This window comes from Marmota flaviventris, chromosome 18 (genome assembly GCF_047511675.1).
Source record: "Marmota flaviventris isolate mMarFla1 chromosome 18, mMarFla1.hap1, whole genome shotgun sequence".
Classification (NCBI taxonomy): Eukaryota; Metazoa; Chordata; class Mammalia; order Rodentia; family Sciuridae; genus Marmota; species Marmota flaviventris.
The window spans coordinates 47,860,575-47,888,363 of NC_092515.1; the positions used below are offsets into that span (position 1 = coordinate 47,860,575).

A 27,789-nucleotide genomic window follows, 5' to 3' on the forward strand; every position below is an offset into this window, starting at 1 on the left:
AAAAAGCATGTTACATAAGAAAATGGACAAATTAAGAGGAAACTTCCACATTGTCTGACATGGCTTCCAAGGATTAGAACATCCAGTACAGTTAGACAACAGCTTTTTTTTTTTCATGGTACTAGGGATTAAACTCAGTGGTTGGCCTTGAACTTGTAATCCTCCTGCCTCAGTCTTCCAAGTAGCTGGGTTTACAGACATGCACCACTGTGCCTGGCTAACTTCAGTTTCTTGATCAATGTATGTAGTTCTGCAAAGTTTGTTCACAATTTCACTACCTCCATCTGTGAAAACATGCTGTGCTGCAATTAAACAACTACTTAAATTTGAGAGAAGCAAGACTTTAATGAAGAATGCTACAAGTATGGACAATAATTAGTTCTCATATTTTAAAAAAAGATTACAGAAAACTCTTTCTGAAAGTTTTTGCTAAAAAGACAATCTTTAAGGATGTCAGAGAGAGACAGCAAGCACGACACAGTACAAAAGGAGAAGGGAATGTTGAATTCCAGTGCAAGACACTAACACAGCACAATTAGGGAATAGGCAGAAGCAACCGGTTCACAAAGAATGGAATTAGGTATTTATATTCAATCAGGATTTTTTTTAAGCTTTTGAAGTCCAGCATAAGGAACGAAACTGAAAAGGGAGGTGGGACTTAGAGGGCTAAGCTTATCTACAATCACCATTTTACCAAGAAAACACACTGGTTCAACCACATGAGAAGTGGCGGATAAACCTGCCAATGTAGCACATATTAAAAGCAAATGCCAAGGCAGTCAGATCTATGGTTGATTTCACAGGTGGCTAAACAGTTTTTAAAATGATTCCACAAGGACTGATCTCTCATCAACCTGGGCTCAAAATCAATGGAGTTCCTTTGCATTTGCATCAGAAGGCCAAAACAACAAGTTCACTCCAGATGATGCTCCTGTTGCTGGATTTAACAGGTCATGAAATCATAAGTGACTCCAACAGACTCCACCATTTCCTAGAAGAAGATTCTACAGATTACTGGGGATTTAAATTTAAGCAAACCACTAAAGAAGGGAAACACTAATGGTATTGTGGCACTGTACAAGCTGTGCCTGTCACCTCTGCCAAGGACACAAGGTAGGCTTGGCTTTGCTTCTTAGTTCTTAGCTCCATGATCTTCAAAAGTAATGAAATGGACCTGGGACCTCCCCCATATTGAAGAAGGTTGCCCACAATTCTCATCCCAGCCCAGCTTCTGAAAGAAACAGCAGGGATTATTATTAGGAACCATGCTCCTGTGAATTCTGGGAAAATGAAAGCCTGCTTCAGTTCATGCCAAGTTTTTTCATGGTCCGCCAGCGATCCTTAATCATCACAGCTGTTCGGTTAACAAACGGATAATTTTTAGAAATGGCAGCCCAGTTTCCTTCCCCGTATTTATGTACTCCAGCCTTGACCCATTCACTTTCTTCCACAGTCCACTTCTGCAAAAGAAAACCAAGAGTTATCAAAGCCTGTCTCTATTCACATGTTCTCCAAAATAGTAATGAGGTAAATTCAAGAATCACAGGAGAGAGCTGGGGGTGTAGATCAATGGCAGATGCTTGCCTAGCATGTAGGATCTTGGTTGATCCAGAGAGAATAATCTGAACCTAAAAGGAGGGTTTTGTTTTTTTTTTTTTTTCTCTCCCTTTTGGTACCAGTGATTGAATTCAGGGGCACTTAATCATTGAGCCACTTCCCCAGCCCTTATTTTGAGACAGAGTCTCCCTGAGTTGTTTAGGGTCTTGCTAAGTTGCTAAGATGGCTTTAAACTTGTGATCCTCCTGCCTCAGCTTCCCCAGCCACTGGGATCACAGGTGTGTACCACTGGGCCCAGTTATGTTCTTAAAACATGGTAAAGATAGTAAATGAACGCTACAGATTGGACATTTGGTAAATTTCCTGCCATCTCGTTCTCGACTAATAATCATTTCTGTTTTCCAAACTTCAAAAATGTATGTGATCCAGAAAGTATGTCAGACTCTCCAAATTATTTTTCTAGAGAGTAACTATTGTCCATTGGCAATCCTTCTTTGAATTATCTCAAAAAAAAAAAAAAAAAAAAAAAAAAAAAACTTTTACCAGAGGCATGGGTAGTTGAGGCCTATAAGAAGGGGAATTATTTTACCTCTTTTCTAATCACGAAATTTGTATCAGAGAATTTTAAATTACCTGCTTTTTTGTTATACCGGTTGCACTATCTTCCTCTGGTACTGCTGGAAAACATTAAAAGTAGACTCAAGTTAGAGTTCACCTTTCTCTGCACAAACCACAAGAAGAAAACAAGTGTCCCCATAGGGAACACTTGATTCAAATTTCACAAACATTGAGAAAGAAAGGACACCACTAAATGATAATTTATTCTTGTCCTTTGCAAACATTAGTAATTTCAGCCCATGAGAATCTGTTACAAATCAAGTGCTTTACAAACAGTCTTCCAATAAATGTTGGTTAATGATGGAGTTCAGCCTTTTTAAATTAAGACTATCATTGTTTAAAATTATTGAGGGAAAATCATACATAATACCTTAATGTATCATATATACATATATAATTTTCTAGTTTATAACCCTTTGCTAACCGCTGCTTTGAAATAACAGTTTTACTATTTTATGCCCAAATTTTCAAGTCCTTGATCCTCCCATGAAAAAGAGGTCAGACATCAAAAAAAAAAAAATGCACCAAGATGATTTTTTTTTAAAGGTCAGAGAGCGATAGGAGGGTATAAAAGTATAAACCACAGGACATTTCAGGCAATGGGAGGCCAAAGAAAAGCTTCAAGAAGAGACAATTCTGTATGAACATGAAACTTGCCAGAGTGAGTGCTTTAGCAGATGTCACTATCCTAAATAACAGAGGTAAACAAAAGGATACTTACAGGACAGACTATGTATAAGGGAAAAAAACCTTCATAATTATAAAGTATACAACAGTGGAAGCAGATTTCTAAAACTGACAAATTTGCATTGGGAATGGGTATTTTCTAGAACTTTTATATTCTGTTGTTTTTAGACATTTAATGTCATTCTTACTGTTTTTCTGTTACTTCCTCCATTCTCCATGTGGGTGTTTTTTGAGTTTTGTTTTTTTTTTTTTTTGGTATGTGTGAGTGTGTTTTGGGGGGGGTACCAGAGATTGTACTCAGGAGCACTTGACCACTGAGCCACATCCCCAGCCCTATTTGTATTTTATTTAGAGACAAGATCTCACTGAGTTGTTGGCTTTGAATTCACAATCCTCCTACCTCCTACCTCAGCCTCCCAAGCCACTGGGATTATAGGCTTGTGTCACTGTGCGCAGCCTCCATGTGGTCTTGATCTTACCAATTACATTTCCATCAATCAAGGTATTTATAAGGACAAAATCTTTGGGACTGGCAAATGATTATTGTTGCTATGTTAAGAAAGTCTTTAGAAAACCCTAAATGAAGATTTAGCACTCATGTATCTCCATCAGAATCTAAAATATGTGGTGGGAGAGATTCGAATGCAAATGCTATTAATTTGGGTATTAATTAGGGAAAAGTAAAGCCTATTACCATATATTATACATACACACACACACACACACACAATCACAGATAAGAGTTTTTTGTTTTTTTTTTTTTATTTTACTTAAAAAAGAATGCAGCAATGACCTTTATACTGTCTTTATTAAATACCCTAGGGTTCATTAAAATGGTCTCCATTGTTTAATAGGAAAGGATATAAAACTAACTCTTCATGAAATCAAATGAGGTCAGGAACTTACTAACTTTTTCTAGTTTGGAGACAGCAACTTCTGGAACATGAATGATGAGAATCATAGCAAATATTAAGGAGGGACCACAGGGAATTTGTAGCTTACCCTGAACTTGAAATAGTTCATCTTCTTCCACCCAAGTCTCTTTTTCTTCAACTCCATTGGAGCTGTTCCACTTGCGTTTAGATACTCTGAGGGGAGATCAATGAGGACAAGGTATGAAATATTCATCCCAATCACCCCACGTTCTCACCCCACGTTCTCATCTTGGCTCACTCGTGGCACTCATTTAGGGTTCACCTATATACAACTCCCGAATGCACTGTCCCTTCCCCTGGACTGGCCAGGCATCTCAACATAAACATCCCTCATGCTGCAAGAGCATCCCTCTAACTCAGCACCAAGTATTTCAGCATCCCCTCAATTTCTGTTCTCTTCCTTGGTGTTTTGTTTTGTTTTAATATTTTTTAGTTGTTGATGGACCTTTATTTTTATTTATTTGTATGTGGTGCGAGAATCGAACCCAGTGCGTCATGCATGCTAGGCAAGCGCGTTACCACTGAGCTACAACCCCAGCCCCAAGGTTGGTTGGTTTTGATTGTCTTCAAGGTCCCTATTCTTCAAAGTAGAAGCTGCAAACTCTTTCCTCTCCTTCATGGATATGCTCTTTTCTTAACTTCAAACTGACTTCCTGTCCCTCTCCTTTCCTCTAATTCAAGCCCAAGGTGCCTCATGCCAGCATTAAACTAGCCTCTTCCCCTTAAAAAATTGTCTTAAAATTACTACATCCCTCTCCAGTACATGATGGCTTTTCTGTCTAACCAGCAACGCCTAAATGCCTATATAGTCTGCTGGCCCTAGACAGTTTCCTATCAAAGGTCCCCCAATACCTGCCCTACAGCAGAGCCAGGCTGCTCTGCTGCTTCTCCTACCAGCTCTGCACCTGCCTGCCTCTCCATAGTCTGTTCTCTCTGCCTAGGAGTCCTTTGCCTGCCCAGTAAACTCAGCCATCTTTCAATGACACCTCTTCCTCTATCTACTGACCCTAACTCAGACCAAAAGGCCCCATTTCTCTGCCCCACAGAAGTGTTTCCACTTTATAAAAAATTATTTCATAATGTGCTTCTAACCACAAGCTACTTGAAAGTCAGCCTTAATTTATCTACCACAAACACTTGCACAGTAACACACCCCCTAACATGGGCTAGAGATACACTAGTTAAGTCAATATTGGGATTATCCAAGCCAAAAAGGAATTATATCCTCAAAATTTAGAGTGATAAGCAAACAATCCTTCCTATAAACACAAAATTAGTACTGTGTGTAACCACAAAAGACCACAGCTAAAAAAAACCCAAACCCAAATTACCAAATGAAAATTGCAGTTTTTCTCTTCTAATCAACTTTAACTGTGCTTATCTGATTAGTAGTATAATTGCTCTGGGAACAAAATACAGCACAAAGCTGACCTCAGAATATGTTCTTAATGTGTTCTACAAAACAAACATGGGGAGTGTCTGAATTGTTTTGAAGAGAATGTATGTAGATAAAAATGACCTACAGATGTTAACACAGATAGTAGAGACAATTTGTCTCCTCTCTGGGAAAAAAAAAACCTGATTTTTAATGTTTATTAAAAATCTGTTTTGTATCCAGCACAGTGGTACATTATAATCCCAACAACTGAGGAGGCTGAGGCAGGAAGATTGCAAATTTGATTGCAGCCTCAGCAACTTAGGGACACTCTGTCTCAAAAAAAAAAAAAAATATAAAAGGGCTGGGGATGTGACTCAGTACCAAAAATTTTATATATATATATATGTATATATATATACATACATATATATATATATATATATATATATATTTTTTTTTTTTTTTTTTTGCAGGTGAGTAGCAAATGAAAGTAATTTGGCTAATAAATGCAGGCTTGAAACACCCTGAGTTCCATAAGTTAAGAAATTACTTAACCAAGTGGCTGATAAAATGGTAGATTTTATCCCCCATAGTATTATTTGAGAATTACTTGCTTCAGATAAAGTGAAGTTTCATGAGGTTTTTCCGTCTCAGAACATTACTGTATTATTTACTACTTATAAGTTAAAGTCAGAAGGTTACATTTTAAGCTTTCCTGTCACAGTGCTGGCATAAAACTGATTCCCTCCTGGCCCATCATTTCCCCAGTTGTCCCCTCTTCCTGCAGTCACTTTAACAATCTCCCCTTCCTCTGGACTCTCAGCATTACCACCCACATGAATGTTTCAGGACTCATTGTAGAGGCTTCAAGACTCTTGCAGAAGATGACATCATGCTGCCTCTGCTTACTTCTCTTGCTGTGGGAGCCGAGATTAGGGTTCTACTGTTAATGGCTGTGTGGTCCTGAGCAACTGGGGCCACTTTATGCTCCTCATTGCTAAGTTTTGTACTTGGGTTCTAGGCTGAGAATGCTATGTTATAAAACAAAAAACAAACTAAGGGAGAAGGTGTGGCCCATGATACCTGCCTCATTTATTTGGCTAATACCTAATCAGCACTGGCTACCTGAAGTGCTGTGGAAGATATAAAAAGCTAGGAGTCATGACCTTGCACTCTAGGTGATCTCCCAGCCCTGCCTCTTCACCCTGATGCTTCCTCAGCATTCCCTGCTCCTTGGCAGTTGTCTCCAGCCTCTCTCCCTACTCTGTGCCTGTTCAAAAGCCCTCAGTGGTGTCCCTTCAGGCCTGCAAATTAGTTAAGTTAAAGTCTATCTGGGACATGGTTATAGAAGTATATATATTACAGAGCATTCTCTTGCCTTTTCTAATTCAGCAGTCAGAAGCCTGGGAATTTTTTTGTTTTGCAGTTCTGGGAACTAAACCCAGGAGTACTCTACCACTGAGCTACATCACCAGCCCTTTTGATTTTTTGAGACAGGGTCCACTAAGTTGCTTAGGCTGACTTGAACTTGTAATCTTCCTGCCTCAGCATTCCAAGTAGGTGGAAATACAGGTGTGTACCACCACATTCAGCAGAATAAGTACTTTAAAAATATTTTAAAAGTCTTTGCAACTTGAAGCTCAGTATGAGAAACTGCCTTACAGACCAAGATCTGGCCCATCTGCCCATCCAACTTTCTTCCTCCCTTCTCTCCCAATCACTGCACTATCTTATCAGTTACTACACAGACCACTCTGAAGCATGCCACGCTTTCTGGGCCTGGAAGTCTTTCCTAGAACCCTCTCCTTTTCAGTGTGCTTGATGACCTCCTACTCGAGTCTTCCAGGCCAGCTCAATGCTCCTCTGCAAGATTTGCTCCACAAGACTTTGCTGAGCAGGCTCATCAATCCTTCCCCAGATCTCCCAGGGCACCTCACACATTCTTTAGAGCAAAGATCACTGGATCCCTTTTTTATAAAGGGCCAGCTGATATTTTCAGCTTTGCCATCTCCATTGTGACTACCTAACTCAGGGTCAGAGTCAACTCATGGACAATCCATGACTGATGGGTATGGCTATGTTCCTTAGAACTTTATTTGCAAACACCAGTGGCAGGTGACTCCAACTGTGCTAACCCCTGCTTTAGGTACCCACCATACTTCATTCACATGCTCTTGACATATGAAATAAATGGGTATGTCTGAAACCTTCACAAATCTTCCCATTTACAAACACTGCAATCCTGCACTTCCTCCAGTTTCTTCATCTGTTCCTGGGGGCAATACCTACACTGTATAGGACTTCTGTGAGGAATAAATGAGAACAATGTATGTAGAGCTCTCCTCAGCTATGCCCATTTGCTAGCCACTGACTCACATCCAAATCCAAATAATTTGTGCCTGAGGAGAAATCACTTATTAGATGCTTAGCCCTTTGGGGAAGCTCACAATAAAGCCAGAGCATGGGTCCTCAAACAAGATAGAACAGGGGTGAAGATCGCAATGTGGATCAGCAAAGTGGATCTCTTATAGCAGGAGCGATCAGGGAAGAGTTCATAGAGGAGGCAATTTTGAGAGGCAACTTGGTATATGTGACATACAGGCTTTTGTGTCAAGATCAATCTGGCTTAAAAAACCCAAATCCTAGTTTTCCCACTTTCAGCTCTGATTTCAGGTGAGATCCCAACTTTTCTAAACTTTTTTCATCTATGCAGTAGGACTAATATAGCATCTCAGAGTAAGGATTGTAGATTCAGTAAGATAATACATTAAAGTACTTGGCCCCAGAAAGCCCTTAATCCACAGTAGCTTCCCTTCCCTTTGAAGACGGATGAGATTGTAACAAGCAATGATGGAAAAATGATATTCCACTGTGGGGAATGATAGGAAACAAAAGTATAGTAGTAGAAATAGACAATGTTCCAGAGACAGCAAGCAGACTAGTTTACCTGGAGAGTGGATCCACAAAGGGCAGCAAAACTCAAAAGCCATATTGGGTTGGGAGTCATGATGGGGAGCAATATTAAAATGTTATAACCACTGCCCCACAGTACCTAGCAGGATGTGGAAGATTAATAAGTATTTACTGAATATGCCAAGTTTAAAATGTTCATAAAAGTTGCAAAACTGTAAGTATTCATTAAGTCTCTTTTAAGAATAACATGGCCCAATCCAAACAAATTTCTTTAACAAACAAGACTAATATTTAGTAGTCAAGGCACTTAGATGTTTGCTAAAAACAAAAGCAGTGATGGGGAGGAGGCTCAGAAACCCTCCATCTATCCTCCCTCATGCCCTAGTACAATGCTGGGCTGCCTACATATGGGCCTTCAGAACTGGCAGGAACTGCTACATCGTCACGCCCTTTTCCCAAGTCACATTCTAGCAGTCTGAGCAAGCCTTGGTGGTGAATAACTTCACCACTGAAAGTTACTTCATTCATGGAAGTAATACCAGGCCCAACCAGGACCGCCAACCAGCCCCAAAACTCCTACAAAGAAGGTCTTCATACTTGGGATTCTTGTCCCCAGGGCGGGGCTGGTTGAGAGCGGTGGGCTTAGGTGGAGATGCTGGAATGATCTCCTGGGAGGAGCTGAAGCCTGTGCTGGGCTCAGTACTCTGGCTGTCCTCCTCCAAAACCAATCTGCTTATAGTCATGCGCTTGTTCTTAGGCTGCAGTTCTGAGCCACCTTCACCCTCAACAGGAGTTGAGCTTTCATTTTCATCTTTTTTGGGTCTCTTGTTTTTGAGGGTTGGTGATGATGGGGACGCTTGATTAGGAAGTACCAGATCTTTCTGGTCCAGTTTTGAGAAGGCTGCCTCTGAATCCTGTGCACCTGACAGAGCCTTGAAAGCTGCCTTCAGAGTCATAATTCCAAAGGTGGTTGGAGTATTCCGTAGCTGTCTGTGAATAAAGTAAATAAACAAAGATCAATTTCACCATTTTTGGTGCTCAAACAGGCACAACTTTTTCTTGAGTGTAAGGCTTCAAATCAGACAGAGGACTGCTTAAGTTAAGGACTCAACAGTTAAAAAATGGGGTAGTGGCTGGCTTCACACACACTTTATTTATAAACTGAGCTTTCTCTCCTGTAAGAGCTCCGAATACTGCCTATGTACCACAAGTCCAGGAGGGCAATCCACTGTAATCGAACAATCTCACCTTGAAATCTCAATTCTTCTTCCAGCTGTTCCAGTCCAACCCTCGTATGAGAGATAACTGATTGGTCTCTACACACATTTAAGAACCAGATCTTGAGAACTGTTAGAGAACATGTACTATGCTATCTTGGAACAGTGAGAGACTTGCCTTTTATAAAAAATTCATCTATCATTTAGAATACCTTGTGTGATTAAAGCAAAAACTGTCAGGAAAGGGGCAAACTGGCAGCCTACAGGTAAGAAGGGGTTTTTTCCACCTTAAAATGGAGTGTCAGCCAGAGGCAGTTGTAGTGGTGCATGCCTATAATCCCAGCAACTTGGGAGGCTAAGAAGTTAGAACTGGGGCTGAGGTTGTAGTTCAGTGGTAGAGCGCTTGCCTAGCACACATGAGGCCCTGGGTTTGATCCCCAGCACCACATAAAAATAAATAAAATAAAGGCATTGTGTCCAACTACAACTAAAAAATAAATATTAAAAAAAGAAGTTAGAATTGCCGGGGCTGGGGATACAGCTCAGTTGGTAGAGTGCTTGCCTTGCATGCACAAGGCCCTGGGTTCAATCCTCACCACCACCACAAAAAAAAAAAAAAAAAAAAGAAGAAGAAGAAGTTAGAATTGCCAAGTTTAAGCCGGCCTCCTCAATTTGGTGAGACCTCATTTCACAATAAAATATATGGGCTGGGGATGTAGCTTAGTGGCTGAGCACTCCTGGGTTCAATCCCCAGTATGAAATAAAAAATAAAATGAACTATCAACATTCAACAATTGGGAAATCTCGAAAGAAAAAATGGACCTCTTACACAAATTTTGAACCACTGAAGTGTGGGCATGCTTGGACATTTCTATGGGGCACCAATCACCAGATGGTAAAAAGCACATCCTTTCTCCTTCCCAGTCCCATGCCCTGGACTGTATTATGTCTGGATCCACTTTGCTATGTCCTTATTAGGCTGCTATGGTGTGGATATGACTTTATGTCTCCCAGGATTCATGTGGAAATTAACCCATTTTGACAATATAAGAGGGTAAAAACTTAATCAGACTATGAGGTTTAGAGGTAGAGCCTTTCAGAAGTGAGTAGAATTAGACAAGGCCATCAGGGTACAGTCCCTGTGTCTGAATACTGATGGTTTTCTAAGAGGAGGGAAAGAGACTAGAGGACATACACACAAATTCAAGCTCCTTGTTTCTTGCTTTGTGATGACCTACACTACTTTAGTACTTTAGAGTAAAAAGGCCATCATGATGGGGGTCCTCAAACTTCCAAAACCCTGAGCCAAATAAATGTCCCCCCCAACCTTTATATAAAAAGTTATCCAGCCTCTGGTATTTTGTTACAGCAACACAAAATGGACTAATACATAGGCTGGAAGAGAGATATCTAATGTGCCCCCCATTCAATTTGAGATTTTGACTCACACATCTGAATACTGCTTTTTTAATACATTAAGGAAATAAGTATTCACAGGATATGGGCATGGCAAAGAGAGAGAGAAAAGTGGAGACAGAACTTTGAGGAAGAGCCAATCAGGAACATCTGTCATGAATCCCAGACATCCCTTCTTTGATATTCATATTTTTCTCCACAGTGTATGCTTTATCTTCCAGAGTACCATGTACAAGTAATCCAATGACATGTTAGTAGGTCAAATAACCAAGAGGAACTGATCCTATTCAATGTTTTCCCCAAGACCACAAAAAGGCAGTCCGCTCACCTTGCAGGCTCTCTGAGTGGCTTTTCCACAGGCTCTGGTGCTGGCTGTTTATCTTCCTTCATTGTACCCGAGGCAGCAGACTCAGATTTCAAAGCCTTTTTGGCCATCTGAAAAAGGAAGGATGTCATCAGGAAAAGGAAGCCACAGAATTCCATTAGTCTCCTTTCACCAAGAACATCCTCAATATGCAAACTTACAAATCCAATCCAGACATAAACTGAAGGAAGACATAAAACAGAGTGGACCAATGAGAATCATGTCAAACTGCTTTCTTTTTTCCTTCATCAAAAAAGTTACATTTCCACAAATGGCTCATAGTTATCTACCCTAAAGGAAAATTCAAGTCAAGTTGTGCTGTCCCTCTTGACACTGAAAGAAGTCTTTAATCTTTCAGACACCAAATAATTTTACTCTACATTTCTTCTCCTATCCTTCCAATCTCAGCCCTATTCTATTTGACTCCCAAGTAAGTATACCTTTAGGATCATATAAAAAAGCCAAACATCTTTTTTCAAATGCCATATAATAATGTTTATATGGCTGGTTTTTAATACATGTATAAAATTTATTGTATTTCCACATATATATTTTGCCTTGTTGACAACTTTGAAAAGCCTTATTCTGCCAAGCACAGTGGAACACCCGGTAATCCCAGCAGCTCAAGAGTCTGAGGCCAGAAAATTGCAAATTTAACACCAGCCTCCACAACTCAGCAAGGCCCTAATCAGCTTAGACCCTGTCTCAAAATGAATAAGAAGGGCTGTGGATATGGTTCAGTAGTTAAGCGCCCCTGGGTTCCATCCCTAGTACCAAAAAAAAAAAAAACCCTCCTTATACTACACATGAAGCCACAAGCACACCATTCTTGCTCTAACTCTCACTGTTCGTCTGTCTCCCTCAAATTAAGCCTTATACATGTCCAGTAAGTTCAATATCATTCAGATTCAGATATAGATATCTGTAATGTGTGGTATCTTAAGAGCTGAGATTTCTAGCCTCACACACAGTGATAGGATTTTTTTCCAGTTACTTGGAATGCAAAGGATTAGAACACAACTAGGCCAGGGTCTAGTATACTGACACTTACTCACTGAATATCCCAAACTAACTGCTTTACAAATAATTTGATAATTGCCAAAAGATTGCTAGCATTGATCACTGACACTATCTTAACATGGGCCTGACAGACCTACTGTTACAGGATTGGATATTTTCAAAATTCTGAAAATCCTGGGGTTTTGTTTTTTAAAAGCTTCTCATCCTGTGTTCCTTCATTATGGTCCATCATAGGACAGCCTGGATTCCAGTTCTTCCCAGTGCTGTCTGAGCCTCACTGCTTCAATTTTTTATGCTTATCTTTTTGATCCAATTAAAAGATCACCTTCATTTGGCCCCTTTTGACCATATCAAATTTCCAATCACACCTTTCTCCATGCCTTCTTCCTGTTAAGAAATCCATCAAGCCACATGGACCAAATCACACTTTTCCCCCAGAATTTTGCTCAAATTTCATTCATCTCCTGTGGGAACCACAGTAGAATGTAAGTAAATGTTCTACTTTAACCACAACAGAATAACTGGATGTAAAGGAGGTAAAAATGGGAGGTGAGGGAGACCAGTTATGTTCCATTTGCCTGTCAGTATCTCTGCTATACATATTTTTTTCAAATATGTTTTTAGTTGTTCATAGACCTTTGTTTTATTTATTTATATGCAGTGCTGAGAATCAAATCCAGTGCCTCACACATGCCAGGCAAGTGTGCTACACCTGAGCCCCAGCCACAGCCCCCTCTGCTGTATATTTTTAAGGCAATTATTTAACGGAGATAATACACGTAATTCAAAGTCTTTTTCACACATTTTCATTTCTTTTTCTTTTTTTGGTGGCACTGGAAATTGAATCCAGGGGCAACCTATCACTGAGCTGTATCTCCAGCCTTTTTATTTTTAATTTTGAGGTGGAGTCTCACTAAGTCAGGCCTCAAATTTTGAATCCTCCTGCCTCAGCCTCCTGAGCTGCTAGAATTACAGGTGTGTGACACTGCACACAGCTCACTTTTAATTTTCTAATTCCCTGTACATCCTCAAGGGCACATCACTAGGAAGAAAGGAGAGGTCAAGGCACACCGTGAGGAGGTAGGGCTCTGTGTCGTCCAGGTGGCTCTCCAGAAAGCGCAGCATCTTCTGCTGGAAGGTCTCATAAGAGAAGTTCTGGATAACAGGATGGGCCAAGTTCTTTTCTCGAATAATGTTCAGGAGATCATTTCTGAGCTTCTACACAAAGGACAGTGTTATGGAACATGAGAAAGGAAAAGAACATCAGTAAAAATTCAATGATGAGTTGCATCATTGTCAATGAAAATCACTTGTATGCATATAGTAAGAGAAGTCCAGCACAAAGGACTAGTCAATAAATCATGGCTCAGCCACAATGAATTACTATGCAGCTATAAAACAAAGAATAAAAGAGCTCCTATGTGCTACCACAGAACTCCAAGATTTATTAAGTGAAAAAAAGCAAATTAAAAAGTGTTCAATATCAGCACATAAAATATGTTGTCACATGTGGATGGGAACAGGCAAAATGGGTACATGTGTACGACTGTACACACAAATGTGCTTGCAGATGCAAATCTGTGAAAGGATAAAACTGAGGGGAACAGACGGGAAAGGGTCAGAAATGAGGGAATTTCACTAAACATTTTGTTATGACTTTTGAATTTTATATTATGTATACATTACCTTTTCAAAAAATAAAATTTAAATCTCTAAAGGAAAAAAAAGTAAGAGCAGAGGACCAAAAGAGTTTTTGACACCAGAAGACAGGTGTTAAGTTCTCTGCAACACAGAATCTCCTCAAATCTACAGGATTAGCACTTAGGTAAACAAAGTTAGAACATTACAAAGCTCGTCAGCCTAATAAATGTTCTGTCACAAACCAGCTAGAAATGAGACAAGTAAATGGCTTATGTAAATTTGTCTAATGAAAATTAAATTTTGAAAAGCCAATCTCAGATACTGAATTGAATCTGAGTGGTTTGGATATAAAAGACAACATGCTATAGACACTTCATATTTAAAGGTGATAATATACCTGACAAAGAGCCCTTTCCCTATTGTTCCATAAAAAGCAATAAGATGGATATAAATCATGGGAGGAAAAATATATGAAATTTACCTGAGTTGTTGGGTCCTTGGACATATGTTTTTTCAAAATTTTTGAAGCCTTTTCAAATTCTTTGTTTTTGATACAAATAATGACAGCCTACAAAAGGAGGAAAAACTTTTTTTTTTTACTTTTGTAATGAAAGATGTTATCAGAATATCAAATATCAAAATAAACTGTACTAAAAGTAAAGCTGAGCCTTACCTACCCAAGAACTTTTTCACATCATATCAAATTCCTATACTTAAAAACCAAGAGTAATTGTTTAAGGGTTATGAACTACTGTAAGCTGTCTCTTTCAGCTTATAAGATAGTAGCTTTTCAACATTACAATGGATTGTTTTTTAAATTGCTGATAGAGCAGCATGGGATCCCCTGGATTACAGACCATTTAACCAATGTGAATAGGGCCTCCTAAGGAAAGACAAAACAGACAGGAGTCATTCTAGATTCCTCCAATCCACAAAACAATTGCTTCTGTTACTTTTGGTTGCAAGAGCTTAGAAGTAATGGGTGGATGGGAAGGAAGCATCTACCATGTAGGGGAGTGGAGGGGGACAAGTGGCTTGCTGACCATAGGGTTTGCTGAGACAGGGTTCACAAGTTGGAGGATCATATTCAGTTACATCCTGGAAAGGCCTGAGGCCAGTTCTGTAGGAGAATAAAAAAACAAGGCTTTTACACCATAACTATTAGCAAGCAGCTTTAGTTAAAGTGTTCAGGGAATTATTGAAACCAAGAAACCCAGCTCATCCACAAGTGGTAAATAAAAAGGACAAAGTTCCAGGTAGAACGAGAAGTTTTCTTCAGCCACAGAGAAAAAGAAGAGCCTTCATAAAGAAAGCCCAAAAGAATATATGTAGAGGGAAAATAACAATGATTGAAAATAAAAATTTTTTTTTTAGTTGTAGATGGACACGATACCTTTAATTTATATATATATTTTTAATGTGGTGCTGAGGATTAAACCCAGTGCCTCACGTGTACAACCACTGAGTTACAACCCCAGCCCCTAAAAATGAAATTTTAATTTATGTGAACACAAAAAAATTTAAAAAAAAAAAAAACAGAAAATGAAGGGCATTTGGAGTTATTTAATAGGATAAAATAGTCACTTTAAACCCTTAAAGAGAGCATATAGAAACAGATATTTTGAAAAGATCACATTAAAAAAAGAAGCAAAATTTTTCTACAGATTTTTTCATCATGTGTGTATGTGGTACCAGGGCTTGAATCTGGGGGCATGCTACCAATGAGGTACATTCTCAGCCCTGTTTATTTTGAGACAGAGTCTTGCTAAATTGCCCAGACTGGCCTCAAACTTGCTATCCTCCTGCTTCAGCCTCCCCAATTGCTGGGATTACAGGTGTGCACCACCACACCAGGCTTCCACAAATATTTTCAATCTTTATGAAGAAGAATGTACAGAAAGATACAGAATAAGAGGAGGAAGACTAACAAGGGAATTCATTAAGTACCAATCTCTGGTGATTTCATCCTCAACACGCTAAACATAGCCATCCAAGAATCTGGTGTCAAATGCTCTTAAATAAGCAGGCACAATCATAAATTCGTGCTACCTAGAAAAGCTACAAAATAAATTTCTTCTTTTAATCAGATAACCATGTCCACTTACACATAATTTTCAGCAGAAAACCTATACTAAGATTATCCTTACTTTCTTGAAGTACAAGCTTTTACGTTTTATAAATCCTAAAAGTCCTATTACGTTTGTTAATTTAACTTGCACATAGCAAAATCAACAATCAACCTGTTTTATACCGAGAGTTCTGATTTTTTTTTTTTGGTACCAGGGATTGAACCTAGGGGTTTTTAACTGCAGGTAACTAAATCATTCAGGGTCACCCCAGATGAATTTGGGTTCACACAAAATAATTACACAGACAGAAAATATCTTTCTCTTAGGGTCCGATGATGGCTCTCGACTTTAGGAGTCCATTGGAAAGAGAAAAAGTCACCTGAATTTTTTATTTTTATATAGGGGGCACACAAGGGGAGGTTGGATGGAACTTTCTATCCAAAAAAAGTAAGGGGCAATATTACAAAGGAATAAGAAGGCAGCCCACTCCATTGGGTAATGCCCACTCCTAAAGCTTTGCCCCTCTGCTAAGATGGGAATCCACCTGCTTCCCTGACAGGCATGTGCCACCACACTCTGCACAGTTCTGAATATTAACATAACACACTCTCATAACCACCACTGAGATCCATAGAAAGCCTCCTACACAGCTCCTCTGTAGTCACATCCTGTCCTCTTCTCTAACTGCTGATCTTTTTGCTGTTTTGATGCCATATAAGTGGAATCAGATGGTAGTACCACTATCAGGTTAAACTGGCTCCTCCCACTCTAATGCCTTTGAGGTCCATCTATGTGGTTGTACTATCCAGGTTCACTTTTTTCTTGTTGGTAAGTATTCCATATGGACACACTGTCACTTATCCATCCACTGAAAGACCTTTGGGTTGTTTACAATCTTTGGTCTTCACGCATAGAGATGCTAATATTCATGTATAGGTTTTGATGTAAGCCTAACTTTTATATTCTGAGGTAAATATCCATGGGTGGGATTGCTGGGTCATTATGGAAAGTATATAAGAAATGACTAAACTATTATGGTATAGAGTAGCTAAACCATTCTGCAGTTCTATCATCAATATATGGGAGTTCCAATTGTTCCATATACTCACAGCACTTCTTTCAGATTGACAAAAACAATATGTATCTATCATGTGCAACATGTTTTGAAATATAGCATTTTTATTGTTATTTTTAAAGTTCAGGAATACTAATTGGTATTGTGGTTTCAATCTGTATTTCCTTAATGACTAAATGAGGTCGAACATCTTTTCATGTGCCTTTTTCACATCTATATTCTTTTTGTTAAGGCTTTTGAACATTAAAAATGTAGTATTATATAGGCTTATTTTCTATTAAAAACAATTCCAGCAGCTCGGGAGGCTGAGGCAGGAGGATCATGAGTTCAAAGCCAGCCTCATCAAAAAAGTGAGGCACTAAGCAATTCAGTGAGATCCTGTCTCTAAGTAAAATACAAAATAGGCCTGGGGATGTGGCTCATTGGTTAAGTGCCTGAGTTCAATCCCTGGTACTCCCTCCAAATTAAACAAAAAAAAAAAAAAGTTTTTACCCCAAAGCAAAAGCTTTAAATATTGATGAAGTCCAAGTATCCATTTTTCCTCTTGTAGATTATGTTTTTGTTGTCATATCTAAGAACTTTTTGCCTAACCATGACATGGAAAATTTTCTTCTATAAGTTTTACATTTGGCTTATGATCTGTTTTTTGGTTAATTTTAGTATAACATGTGCTTAAGTTCACAGTTCATTTTTGCATATCAACTTTCCACTGTTTCAACACCACTTGTTGGAAAAAACTATCCTTTTTCCATCGAAGTGCCTTCACATCCTTGTCAAAAAATAAGTCATATTTGTGTGGGTCTGTTTCTGAACTCTCCCTTCTGGTCCACTTATTTAGAGACATAAATAAAACACAGACATAGCATCTCTATGCTCATGAGTACTGTAACTTTCTTTTCTTTGCCCTGACTGGTTTATAGTTATTCTTAAAATTAAGTATTATGAATCCTCCAATTTTTTTCCTTTATAAAATTCTTTTGGTTACTTTAGTTCCTTTGACTTTTCACATACTTCTGGGAATCAGCTAGTCTATATAAAAAGTCCTGCTAAAATTATGATATGAATATTTACAAATCAAATGGAGAAAACTGAATAACAAGTCTTCCATTAGTCATTTAAATAAGTCTTCACTTTATTCATCATTTTTTTTGTATTTTCCACATCCAAAATACTTTGTTTTGCTAGGCTTATATCAAAGTTTTTACTTTTTTCCTTTTTGGCAGCTGTTATAAATGGCATTATTTCAGTATTTCTATTTTAAATTGTTCACTGCTAGTATATAAAAATATTACCAATTTTGTTAACTTGTAACACTGACAAACTAATTATAGTTAGGTATATTCCATGGAGCTTTCTACTTGGTCAAGTCAGTTGCAGAAGGGACAATTTTATTCCTTTTTTCCAGTCTGTATGCCTTCTTTTTTTTTGTTGCTTTATTTCATCACACAGGCCTTCCAGTATGATGTTGAATACGAGTGATGAGAATGGACATCCTTGCCTTCTTTCAGTTTTTTTTTTTTAATATGTTTTAGTTGTAGATGGACATAATACCTTTATTTATTTATCTTTATGTGGTGCTGAGGATCGACCCCAGGCCCTCACACATGCTAGGCGAGCGCTCCACCACTGAGCCACAACCCAAGCCCCTTCTTTCAGATCTTAGCATTCTGTTTTTCACCATTAAGTACATTAGTTGTGGGATTTTTTTTGTAGATATTTTTTTTTTTTTTTTTTGAGGCTGGCTTTGAGCTCGAGATCCTCCACCTCAGCCCCCTGAGCTGCTGGGATTATAGGCGTGCACCACAGCACCCAGCTGCTGAAATGTCTTTATCTGGAATTAACAGAGTATTCTGGGAGCTGGGGTTGTGGCTCAGCGGTAGAGCACTCAACTCACACATGCGAGACCCTGGGTTCGATCCTCAGCCCACATACAAAAATAAACAAGTGAAATAAAGGTATTGTGTCAACTAAAAAATAAATATTTTTTAAAAAAATAGAGTATTCTCTCAAATGCTTTTTTTTCACAAACTGATAGGATCATATGAAATTTTTTTTCTTTAGACAATATGGTGGATTATACTGATTGGTTTTCAAATTCTGAACCAGACTTGCATTCATTTTAGTTTCCCCACTTTGTCACACACTAACAACATCTGTATCCAGGGCCAAGCTGCAGGTTAGAGACGGTAAAAGTGATGGAATCTATTCCAAGTTCTAGGAAATCAAAATTCCTCTAGTAAGAGAAAATATTGTCCTCCCTCAGCTTTAAGTGCCTGCCCTGCTGCCAATGTCACTACTAGACACTGTAGATGCCAGGATAGCATTACCTGGGGGCCAGACTGGAGAAGAGAAAACAGAAAAAAACAAAAATGGCTGGGTGTGGTGGTGCATGACTGACTATAATCCCAGCTGAATAGGAGATTGAAGCAGGAGGATTAAAGTTCAAGGCCTGCCTGGAAAATTTAGCAAGATCCTATCTCAAAATAAAATAGAGATAAGGATGTAGCTCAGAGATACAGTACTTGCCTAGCACATATGAGGCTGTAGTTCAATCCACTGTATCACAAACAAAAAGGAAAAAAAGTGGATTTCTTCCACCATCATTGACCCTTAGAAGTGTCACTCCTTCTACTCAAACTAGAAAGAGAGGTCATCTCTTGGAGTTCTTTCTATTCACATCTGGAGTGCATTTCTAGGGTTCAGACTGCATGAGTCCATCCCAATTGATACACAGGGGCAGAATGTTAAACTACACAACACTGATTTGGTGAAACTTCAAATTTGGTCTTTTTTCCCCCCAGCTATCCACTACCATTTACATTTCAGAATCCTCAGAGATGCTCCATGTATTCTTTTCAAAATCTATAGTAGCATTATGAGGGAGAAATAGAAGAGAGTGAATGTATTTCCTCTACCTTCCCCAGAACTGAAACACAGGTCTTCCTATATTTAATTTGTAAAACAAGAGAGGAAATGCGAATGCTTTCAAAAGTGAAATTAAGCTGGGTGTAGTGGTGACACCTGAAATCCCAGCTATTTGGGAGGCTGAGGCAGAAGGATCACAAGTTTGAGGTAGCTTGGGCAACTTAGCAAGACCCTGTCTCAAAATAAAAAATAAAAAGCCCTATCAGTGGTCTCTGACAAACTGAAACAAAAAGGATATTACAAGCAATTTTCAAAATAAGTGAGAAAGAAATGTTGGGGGGAAAAATGCCAAAAAGCATATAATAGGACTAAACTCATAGGACTAAAGAAACAATATAAAGCACATACTAAAAAAAAAATGAGGTGGATCTGGGAAGTAATAATGTTTAAAAGGCCTTGATAATGCTTTTGTTTCAAAAAATAGTTCTAATAAGCCAAGTGTAAACTGGGCACTGTGGCGCACATGTGTAATCCCAGAGGCTCAGGAGCCTGAGCCAGGAGGACCATGAGTTCAAAGCTAGCTTCAGCAACTTAGCAAGGCCCTGACCAACTCAGAGAGACCATATCTCTAAATAAAATATAAAGAAGGGCTGGGATGTGGCTCAGTGGTTAAGCACCTATGGGTTGTATACCTGGTACCAAAAAAAGAAGCCAAGTGTGGTGGCACATGCATATAATCCCAGCAATTCAGGAGGCTAAGGCTGGAGGATCATAAATTCAAGGATAGCCACAGCAACTTCAAACAAACAAACAAATAGAATAAATAAGAAAGTAGTCTGATGTGTTTGATGTACCAGCACTACAAACGGAATAAGGCCCTGAAAGAATCAAGATCCTGCTACCAAAGGTGCAAGGGAAAAATGTTAGACAACAAAAAAGCAACAAATAAGAGAAACAAATAAATTTATGAAGCAATAAATAAATGAAAAATCTTTCCTAAGAAAATATGCCATAAATGTTGTACTCCCTGGTTCTCAAAAAAATCTGAGCAATCTCTCTTTATTATGAAGAGAAAAATCAATGTAGTCTCAATATAATTCACAGCTTTCAGAAGCACATCTCAAACTTTCTGGTCTCACGATTCCCTTCTACTATTCTTAAATGTTTATGAGGATCCCAAAGAGCTTTTGGGGATTATATCTGTTGATATTCACCATATGAAAAATGTAAAACAGAAAATTTTAAAATATTTATTAATTCATTAAAAAAATTATAGGTTAACATAAATAAATAACATATTTGTGAAGAATTAATGAACTTTTTTAGAAGTTTTACGAAAAGGATGGTATTATTTAAATTTTTGCAAGTCTTTAATATCTGATTTAATGGAAGATGGCTGGATTCTCATAACTGCAGCTATATTCAATCTGTTGTTAATTTGATTTAGTAGATTAAATAACCTGTCTTTACACAGAAATAAACTTGGAAAGAGCATTCTAATTGCTTTTATCTATAACACTGAAATCCATCAGTTTATCCAGTACTTTAAATGGATCTCTCATCCATGAATGGTTTGTAACACCAAGCACCATTGCTTGGAAAACAGTAGTTCACTGAGTTATGTAGATCTTCCAAATGTTGACACATTCATTAAAAACATTTTTAAAATCACAGTCACAGTTGTTAATATCAATAATCTTCAGAAAAGCCTAAGTCTTTGGAAGGTATCAATCATGTTAATACAAGCTTTCTAATTTTCATTTGGAGCTTGCATTTTCTCACTGGGAACAAACACTGTCAACTATTTTTTGAGTGACAGGTTCACTTTCTCTGGAAAAAGAGCACCTAGTTCTACATGCAACTCAAACACTCACACAAGTGCTTTTCCTGAAGACAATCATCATGTTTTGGTAGCAACAGAAAAATTGCAAATAGACTCCCTGTTTTGCCACACAAAATACCAAAAAGATGTTTACTCATGGGTCTAGATTTAATAAAATTGTAGAATTTTTACTGCTAGAGCAAAAACATTCTTACTGAAACTGGTGATTTGGTACTGGGGATTGAACCTAAGGGCACTTTACCACTGAGCTCGGATCCCAACCCTTTTTTAAAATTTCAAGACTGGGTGTGGAGGTACACGCCTATAATCCCAACTAAGCAATGGTAAGGCTCTTAGCACCTCAGTGAGACCCTGTCTCTAAATAAAATACAAAATAGGGCTGGGGATGTGAATCAGTGGTCAAGTGCCCCTGAGTTCAATCCTCAGTAACAACAACAACAAAAAAAAAACCACCGTGTCAAATATCATCTTTATCCCCTATTGCAATTAAATGATTTTTTTTTAAAATTTCAAGACAGGGTCTTGTTAAATTGCTGAGGCTAGCCTTAAATCTGCAATCCTTCTGCCTTAGCCTCCCAAACTCCACTGTGCCCAGTGAAACTGGTAGTTTTTTAAAAACTTCATTTGGCAGTAAAGAATACAACACTTACTAATATAATTTACCACTGCCTTGAGCATGCTAAGGAACCAGTAATTTTACCTTTCACGTTTTGGCACTATCATTACAACTGTCAATGCTTGAAAGTCAAATAACATCTTGGTTTTGTTATGAAAACAAGTTTGACCTCATGGGCCCTCTGGAAAGGCCTCAGAGACTTCAGAGATCCCAGACATGCACTGAGAAGTTAACTTACTTGATAAACTTTTAAAAAATTACTGTGACACTTTACAAAGCTTAAATGCATCAAAAAAAAAAAAACACCTCACTGATATTTAGCTTATCCTAAAGATGAGCATTAACAGATTCTAGACTAAATGAGAAACTTCTAAAAAAGTAAACTGAAAAGACAAATGATACAGTATCATTAAGTAACTAGGGGATCAAGGCAATTGTGGTTTCAGCTTCTAAAACAGTCCCTAGTGATCACCACCTCCTGCATAGTCCCATTAACACCCTGTACCAGAGTTGGTTTGGTCTGTGTGAATCCTGCAAATAACCATGTGTATAAGCATGGAAGCAGATCCCCGAGCCCCAACTCTTTTTTTTTTTAACCTGTAAATAGACACAATACCTTTATTTTATTATTTATTTTTATGTGGTACTGAGGATGGAATCCAGTACGTCACACATTCTAGGAAAGCGCTTTACCACTGACCTACAACCCAACCCCCTACCCCAGCTGAGTCTTGAAATGACTGCAACTCTCACCATCACATTAGGCAGCAGCTGACTGTTTTAAGTGAGTTTAAATTTTGCTGATAGACTGTCCTAATGAAGCTCCAAAACAGTAGACTTATGAACTTAAATAATAAAATTGTATAACTACACACACACACACACACACACACACACACACACACGCCCTCCTCTAGAAGAGGGGTCAGATGGCAAATCTGTAATCCTTGTATTCTACAGAAATTACATGAGTTACTCTGAACTGGTACCATTTCTTCCCATTCAAAAAAAAAAAAGCTTACCTGTTTTGAAAGGAGGGATGGATTTCTCCTTTCTTGCTAATTGTTGAGGGAGCCATTGAGATGATGATGATTAAGATTAGCTGTGTATTCAATTGTATATAGACCCCTGCTGTCCTCCTCGCTTGCCCGCTACTTTGGAGTTCTCTACTTTGGAGTTCTCGCGGGGATTCCTGGGGAGTTGGCCGTTGGTTGGGGAAGTTCCGGGTGTGTGGTATTGCTGGAAGGGCCGCATGGGTGGTGTTCGCAGACTTCGGAAATAAAGTTTGTTCCTGCTTGAGTGGCTCCTGATTTGTGCCCAGCCAGACTGTGGCAGCTAATGACTTTTCTGGCATCTTCCCACAATACAAACCTGACTAAACCATACAAAAAACCCCATTCTTGGAATTACTCCTCCTTGGAAGTGAGTATTATATAAGCATTCTTCTCAAGATGAAAAGTAGTTCCTACCTAAGGTCCTTAACTGAATAAAATATCTGCACCCCATGTATACTGGTTGTTTTTTTAAAACAGGGTATCAGTATCTTCCTTGCAAAGGAAAGTTTTCTTCCTTTACCCACATCAACCTCTGGAATCCCATCCCTATTATTTTTTTTTTTTGGCGGGGGGGTGGTTACCAGGGATTGAACTCAGGGCCACTTGACCACTGAGCCACATCCCCAGCTAGGACAAAGCAGAGTTTTCATCTTAAGCTCTTTATTTATAGACAGGGTCTCACTGAGTTGCTTAGTGCTTCACTTTTGCTGAGGCTGACCTTGAAGCAATCCTCCTGCCTCAGCCTCCCAAGCCACTGGGCGCCTCGGATTACCACTGCACCCGAAGGATCCTATCCTTTTATGTATGGAGTGCTTTTTTCTTCCAGTTTCCATACTTTTCTCAACCAAGGCAATACTTCAATCCCCATCTCTGCATTTTCTTGTCTCCAATTTTGGTTAATGGAGAAGAAAAATCTTTCTGACTGGTTCCCTCAGCCATTTCTATGTTTTTCAATACGAATAAGTTCTATTACTTGTAGTTACCTGAAGCATAACACACAGATAGTTCCAACTTTCCAGATACTCCATTTCTTGATTTCAAGAAAATTGCCCTTGCCAGCCTTCTAGCATTCATTCTTCTATCATTCCTGTTTTTCTAGCTGGCTTATTACCCCAGAAGCTCTAACTCCTTATCTGTTCAAAGAGAATTTTCTCCATACCTCTCTTTTTTTCAGACAACTGCAAGAAAGAGCTCACAGTCAGTCCCTCATTTCAAAGACCCAGCTATTCCCCTTGGTTATTTATTTTTGTGGTACTGGAGACTGTTTTAACAGTCTCAGGGTACCAGTATCTTCCTTGCAAAGGAAGGTTTTTCTCCCTCTACTCCATATCCACCTTGGGGATACCATCCTCTTTTTTTTTTTTTTTTCTTTTTTTCAAGGGGAGTGGTACCAGGGCTACTTGACCACTAAGCCACATCCCTTTAAAATTTTGCAGTACCGAGGGCCAGTTAGATAAGCACTCTACTACTGAGTTATAACCCTAGTCATCTTTTTTTTTTTTTTTCATTTTATTTTGAGACAGGGTGTTGCTAAATTATCCAGGCTGACCTTCAACTTGTGATCCTCCTGCCTTAGCCTCCTCAGTCACTGGGATTACAGGCATGCACCAAGGTCCTGGCCTCCCCTTGGTTTATTATAAACAAGAGTGACCAAATTCTAGATCAGATATACTTGTGACCCTTTCACAGCCTCCTGAATGGTACAATAACCTCCAAAATGTCAGTCTTCAATGCCAACCCACTTCCTAGGTATTGTGGTTTGCCGCAGTCTGGCTGGGCACAAATAACTGAGCCGCCACGAGGCACTTGTAGGTTCAAACAGGAACTACTTTATTGCCCGAACTCCACTGGCATTCCACATGCACTCCCCGGGAACTCTCTCTGCCCTCAACGGGGCTCCGGAAGAACTCCAGGCACCATCCCACTCGGCTGTGGCTCTCAACAGTGGTTCCCCTTGCCAGGGCCACAGTGAAGACCACCAAATCACAAAAGCAGGATAAATTTCAAATCTGGGTGGGAAAGGGTACATCTAAAGAGATAACTGATAGACCCAACCTGATCTTTTCTTAAAATTGGGCATCTCCCCACAAAACCATGAAAAGATAATTTCGGCTTTACTATAAATTACTGCAAATTCTGAACCTGCTTGGAATGCCTGTCCGTGCCTTGAACTCACCCATGCCTGGCTCTCTGACCAGATAGCAGCCCTCTCTGAAATTTAGTGACACCTCATAAATATTGGCCTTCCTTGGCCAGATAACGACCCTCTCTGAGGCTCTAATGGTCCTCATAGATTCTGATGTTGGGGCCAGCAAAAACTGTAAACTACCATTAGTGTGATGCTTGTCAGAGTTCTGTTATCTGTAACCCCCCTTTGTGTAACTTTCTGGGCTATAAAGCTGGGCTTCAGAAAAGCTGGGGTGCTGTCTTGTTCCCGCCGTTTGGGGAGGGAGAGGCAGCCCGGCCGGTCGAAATAATAAGCTTGCTTTAATTTGATTTTAATTGGAGTCAGTGGTCTTTTCTTGCATCCTGGTCTAACAATAACATCTATGTTCATCCTCTATCCCACCCAGAAAAGATTAAGAGTTGTGTCCTCAAAGACCCCTGATTTTTGTCTTTAAAAAAAAAAAGAAAGAGGGCTGGGGATGTGGCTCAAGTGGTAGCTCGCATGCGCGTGTGGCCCGGGTTCGATCCTCAGCACCACATACAAAGATGTTGTGTCCGCCAAAACCAAAAAAATAAACATTAAAAAAAATTTTAAAAAAAGAAGAGTTAGAGCCTTACAGCCTCCTTGACCAGTTTTCTACTGGATTCGATCATTGCTTCTGTCAGTGTAAATTCCGTTTTAATCATTTCCAGCACATTGATAGCTGATTCCAATGGTGTGAGCTCAGCTTCCATATCAAAGGAACAGTCTAGGACAAAGCAGAGTTTTCACTTTAAGCTCTGTTCTAAGAGTGGAAATTATGTCCAAAAAATATACACATTTATGGCAAAGGATCATGCAAATATATGAAGACTTTCGTTTTTGTTGCTGACATACTTGCCACAGGCTTTTGTATAAGGGCAAATTCAAATCAATGAGTTTAAAGTGACATCATTTAATATTTCTCAAGATGGCTAAATTATTTTTTAACATATTCATTTGCCTCTCAAATTCAGGATAACACATCCTCCTCAGATGTAAGTGGCCAGAAACTGAACACAGTTTGCTAAACAGCTACCAATTTCAATTCAGGAAAAAAAAAAAATGTGCTCATACTTTGAAAAATTCTCTAACATGGGGAAAATATGTCCGTATTAATATAACTCACTATCGACAATAAATAAAGTTGTATTAACAATTAACAGGTGGGAGAAACACACACACACACACACAAAAGCAACCAAAAGAACCTTAATTGGAGAAATCTAGAGCCAGAGAATACACCCATTGTAGAATGAAAAAGATCACCGTGATGGAAACAGCAGTGCACCTTAACCCGGAATCCTTCAGTTTCCGAATATAAGTTTGAAAACAAAACCCTACGTAAGCAAGCCCAGAGAAGAACACAAATATAGCCATACCTAAATTTTCCCCTTCTTCAATGCGTGACAGACACTGCATAACCCGAAGCAACCGGGACACCGTATGCTCCTTCCCCAAGGGCCTGACAAGCAAAGCTGAGAAAGAAGACATCGTTGGCTTGACGACCCCTACCCGCTACCCAGCGCTCACAGACCCCTCCTTCCCCCGGCCAGGCCCTCACCCTGCATGATGTCCCGGATCTGCCTGAAGTCCCCGTACCGGCTACCCCGAAAGGCCCGCAGCGCCTCGTGGAAGTAGAACTTGAGCACCCAGCGATTCACCGCCTCCTCCAGCCGTGCCTCCCCCGCGCCCCGCTCCGCCGCGCCCCCCAGCCCCGGCTCGTGGCGCCCTCGCCGAGCCCGCCCGCTACTGCGAGACGCCCGTCGGCCCGCAGCCCGCCCGCTGCCGTCGTTGCTCCCGCCTCCTCCCGCCATCCCGTCCGATCGCCGTGCGCCCTCCCCGCCTTCTCGGCTGGGCCGCTTCCTCGGCTGTGACGCCGATGGGTCACGCACTACGCCCGGGCCGGAAGCGGGACCGGCAGTCCCGGCTCCAGCGGCCATGATACGGACGGTGTTTCAAGCCGCCCGAGGGCTTCTGGGAGGGAAAGGACCGGGGGCCCCAGCCCCCCTTCCGGCCCCCGTAGTTCCCGAAGTACCCGCCGCAATGCCTGCTGGGGCTTGAAGTCCGCACCACCGAAACCTGGGAGCTCCTCTCCAAACTTAAGAATTCGATGCTGGAGACGTGGGACTCAGTAAAGATACTGAAAAGTAAGTACTTGCAGACTAATCACTTTGAAAAGTGTGCAAATGAACATAACAGATGAAAGTTTAATAAACAAATTTACATTTTAGCAAATAATTTATAAAGCCTATGTAAGCCCAAGCAAGGTCAAGAAATAGAACCTCAAAAACCATTAGACATATAATTTTCAAAATTCACAAAATAGCACATT

General features: G+C 39.6%; 1 protein-coding gene and 1 long non-coding RNA gene across 3 annotated transcripts in view; one reads left to right on the forward strand and one right to left on the reverse strand.

Annotated features, from left to right (window-relative positions):
- Positions 1-325: 325 nt before the first annotated feature.
- Positions 326-27,421, reverse strand: Terf2 (telomeric repeat binding factor 2). 2 transcript variants are annotated; one of them, XM_027933082.2, is made up of 10 exons: positions 27,019-27,421; positions 26,837-26,932; positions 26,054-26,184; positions 14,228-14,314; positions 13,177-13,323; positions 11,050-11,156; positions 8,686-9,078; positions 3,865-3,950; positions 2,191-2,231; positions 326-1,460 (listed from the first exon to the last, which is right to left on the reverse strand). In XM_027933082.2, exons 1-10 carry the CDS (start codon positions 27,395-27,397, stop codon positions 1,302-1,304), a joined length of 1,626 nt encoding a protein of 541 aa, XP_027788883.1. In that variant the 5' UTR covers positions 27,398-27,421; the 3' UTR covers positions 326-1,301. The 2 variants fall into 2 exon arrangements, with proteins under 2 accessions (XP_027788883.1, XP_027788882.1); XM_027933081.2 differs by having other exon boundaries at positions 2,191-2,234; positions 27,019-27,420.
- Positions 27,420-27,789, forward strand: part of LOC139702721 (uncharacterized) — a 37,475-nt gene continuing 37,105 nt past the window's right edge. Inside the window, exon 1 of the long non-coding RNA XR_011705299.1 lies at positions 27,420-27,604. This is a non-coding gene — a long non-coding RNA (uncharacterized lncRNA). The remainder of the gene's footprint in view (positions 27,605-27,789) is intronic.

Bases quoted from the DNA above. Each gene is read 5' to 3' on its own strand.
- Terf2 (XM_027933081.2), bottom strand. From the start codon at position 27,397: ATGGCCGCTGGAGCCGGGACTGCCGGTCCCGCTTCCGGCCCGGGCGTA. The intron at 9,079-11,049 runs GTGAGCGGACTG...CTTTATTCACAG, and splicing joins CCACTCAGAGAGCCTGCAAG to ACAGCTACGGAATACTCCAA. The intron at 2,235-3,864 runs GTAAGCTACAAA...AATGTTTTCCAG, and splicing joins TGAACTATTTCAAGTTCAGG to CAGTACCAGAGGAAGATAGT.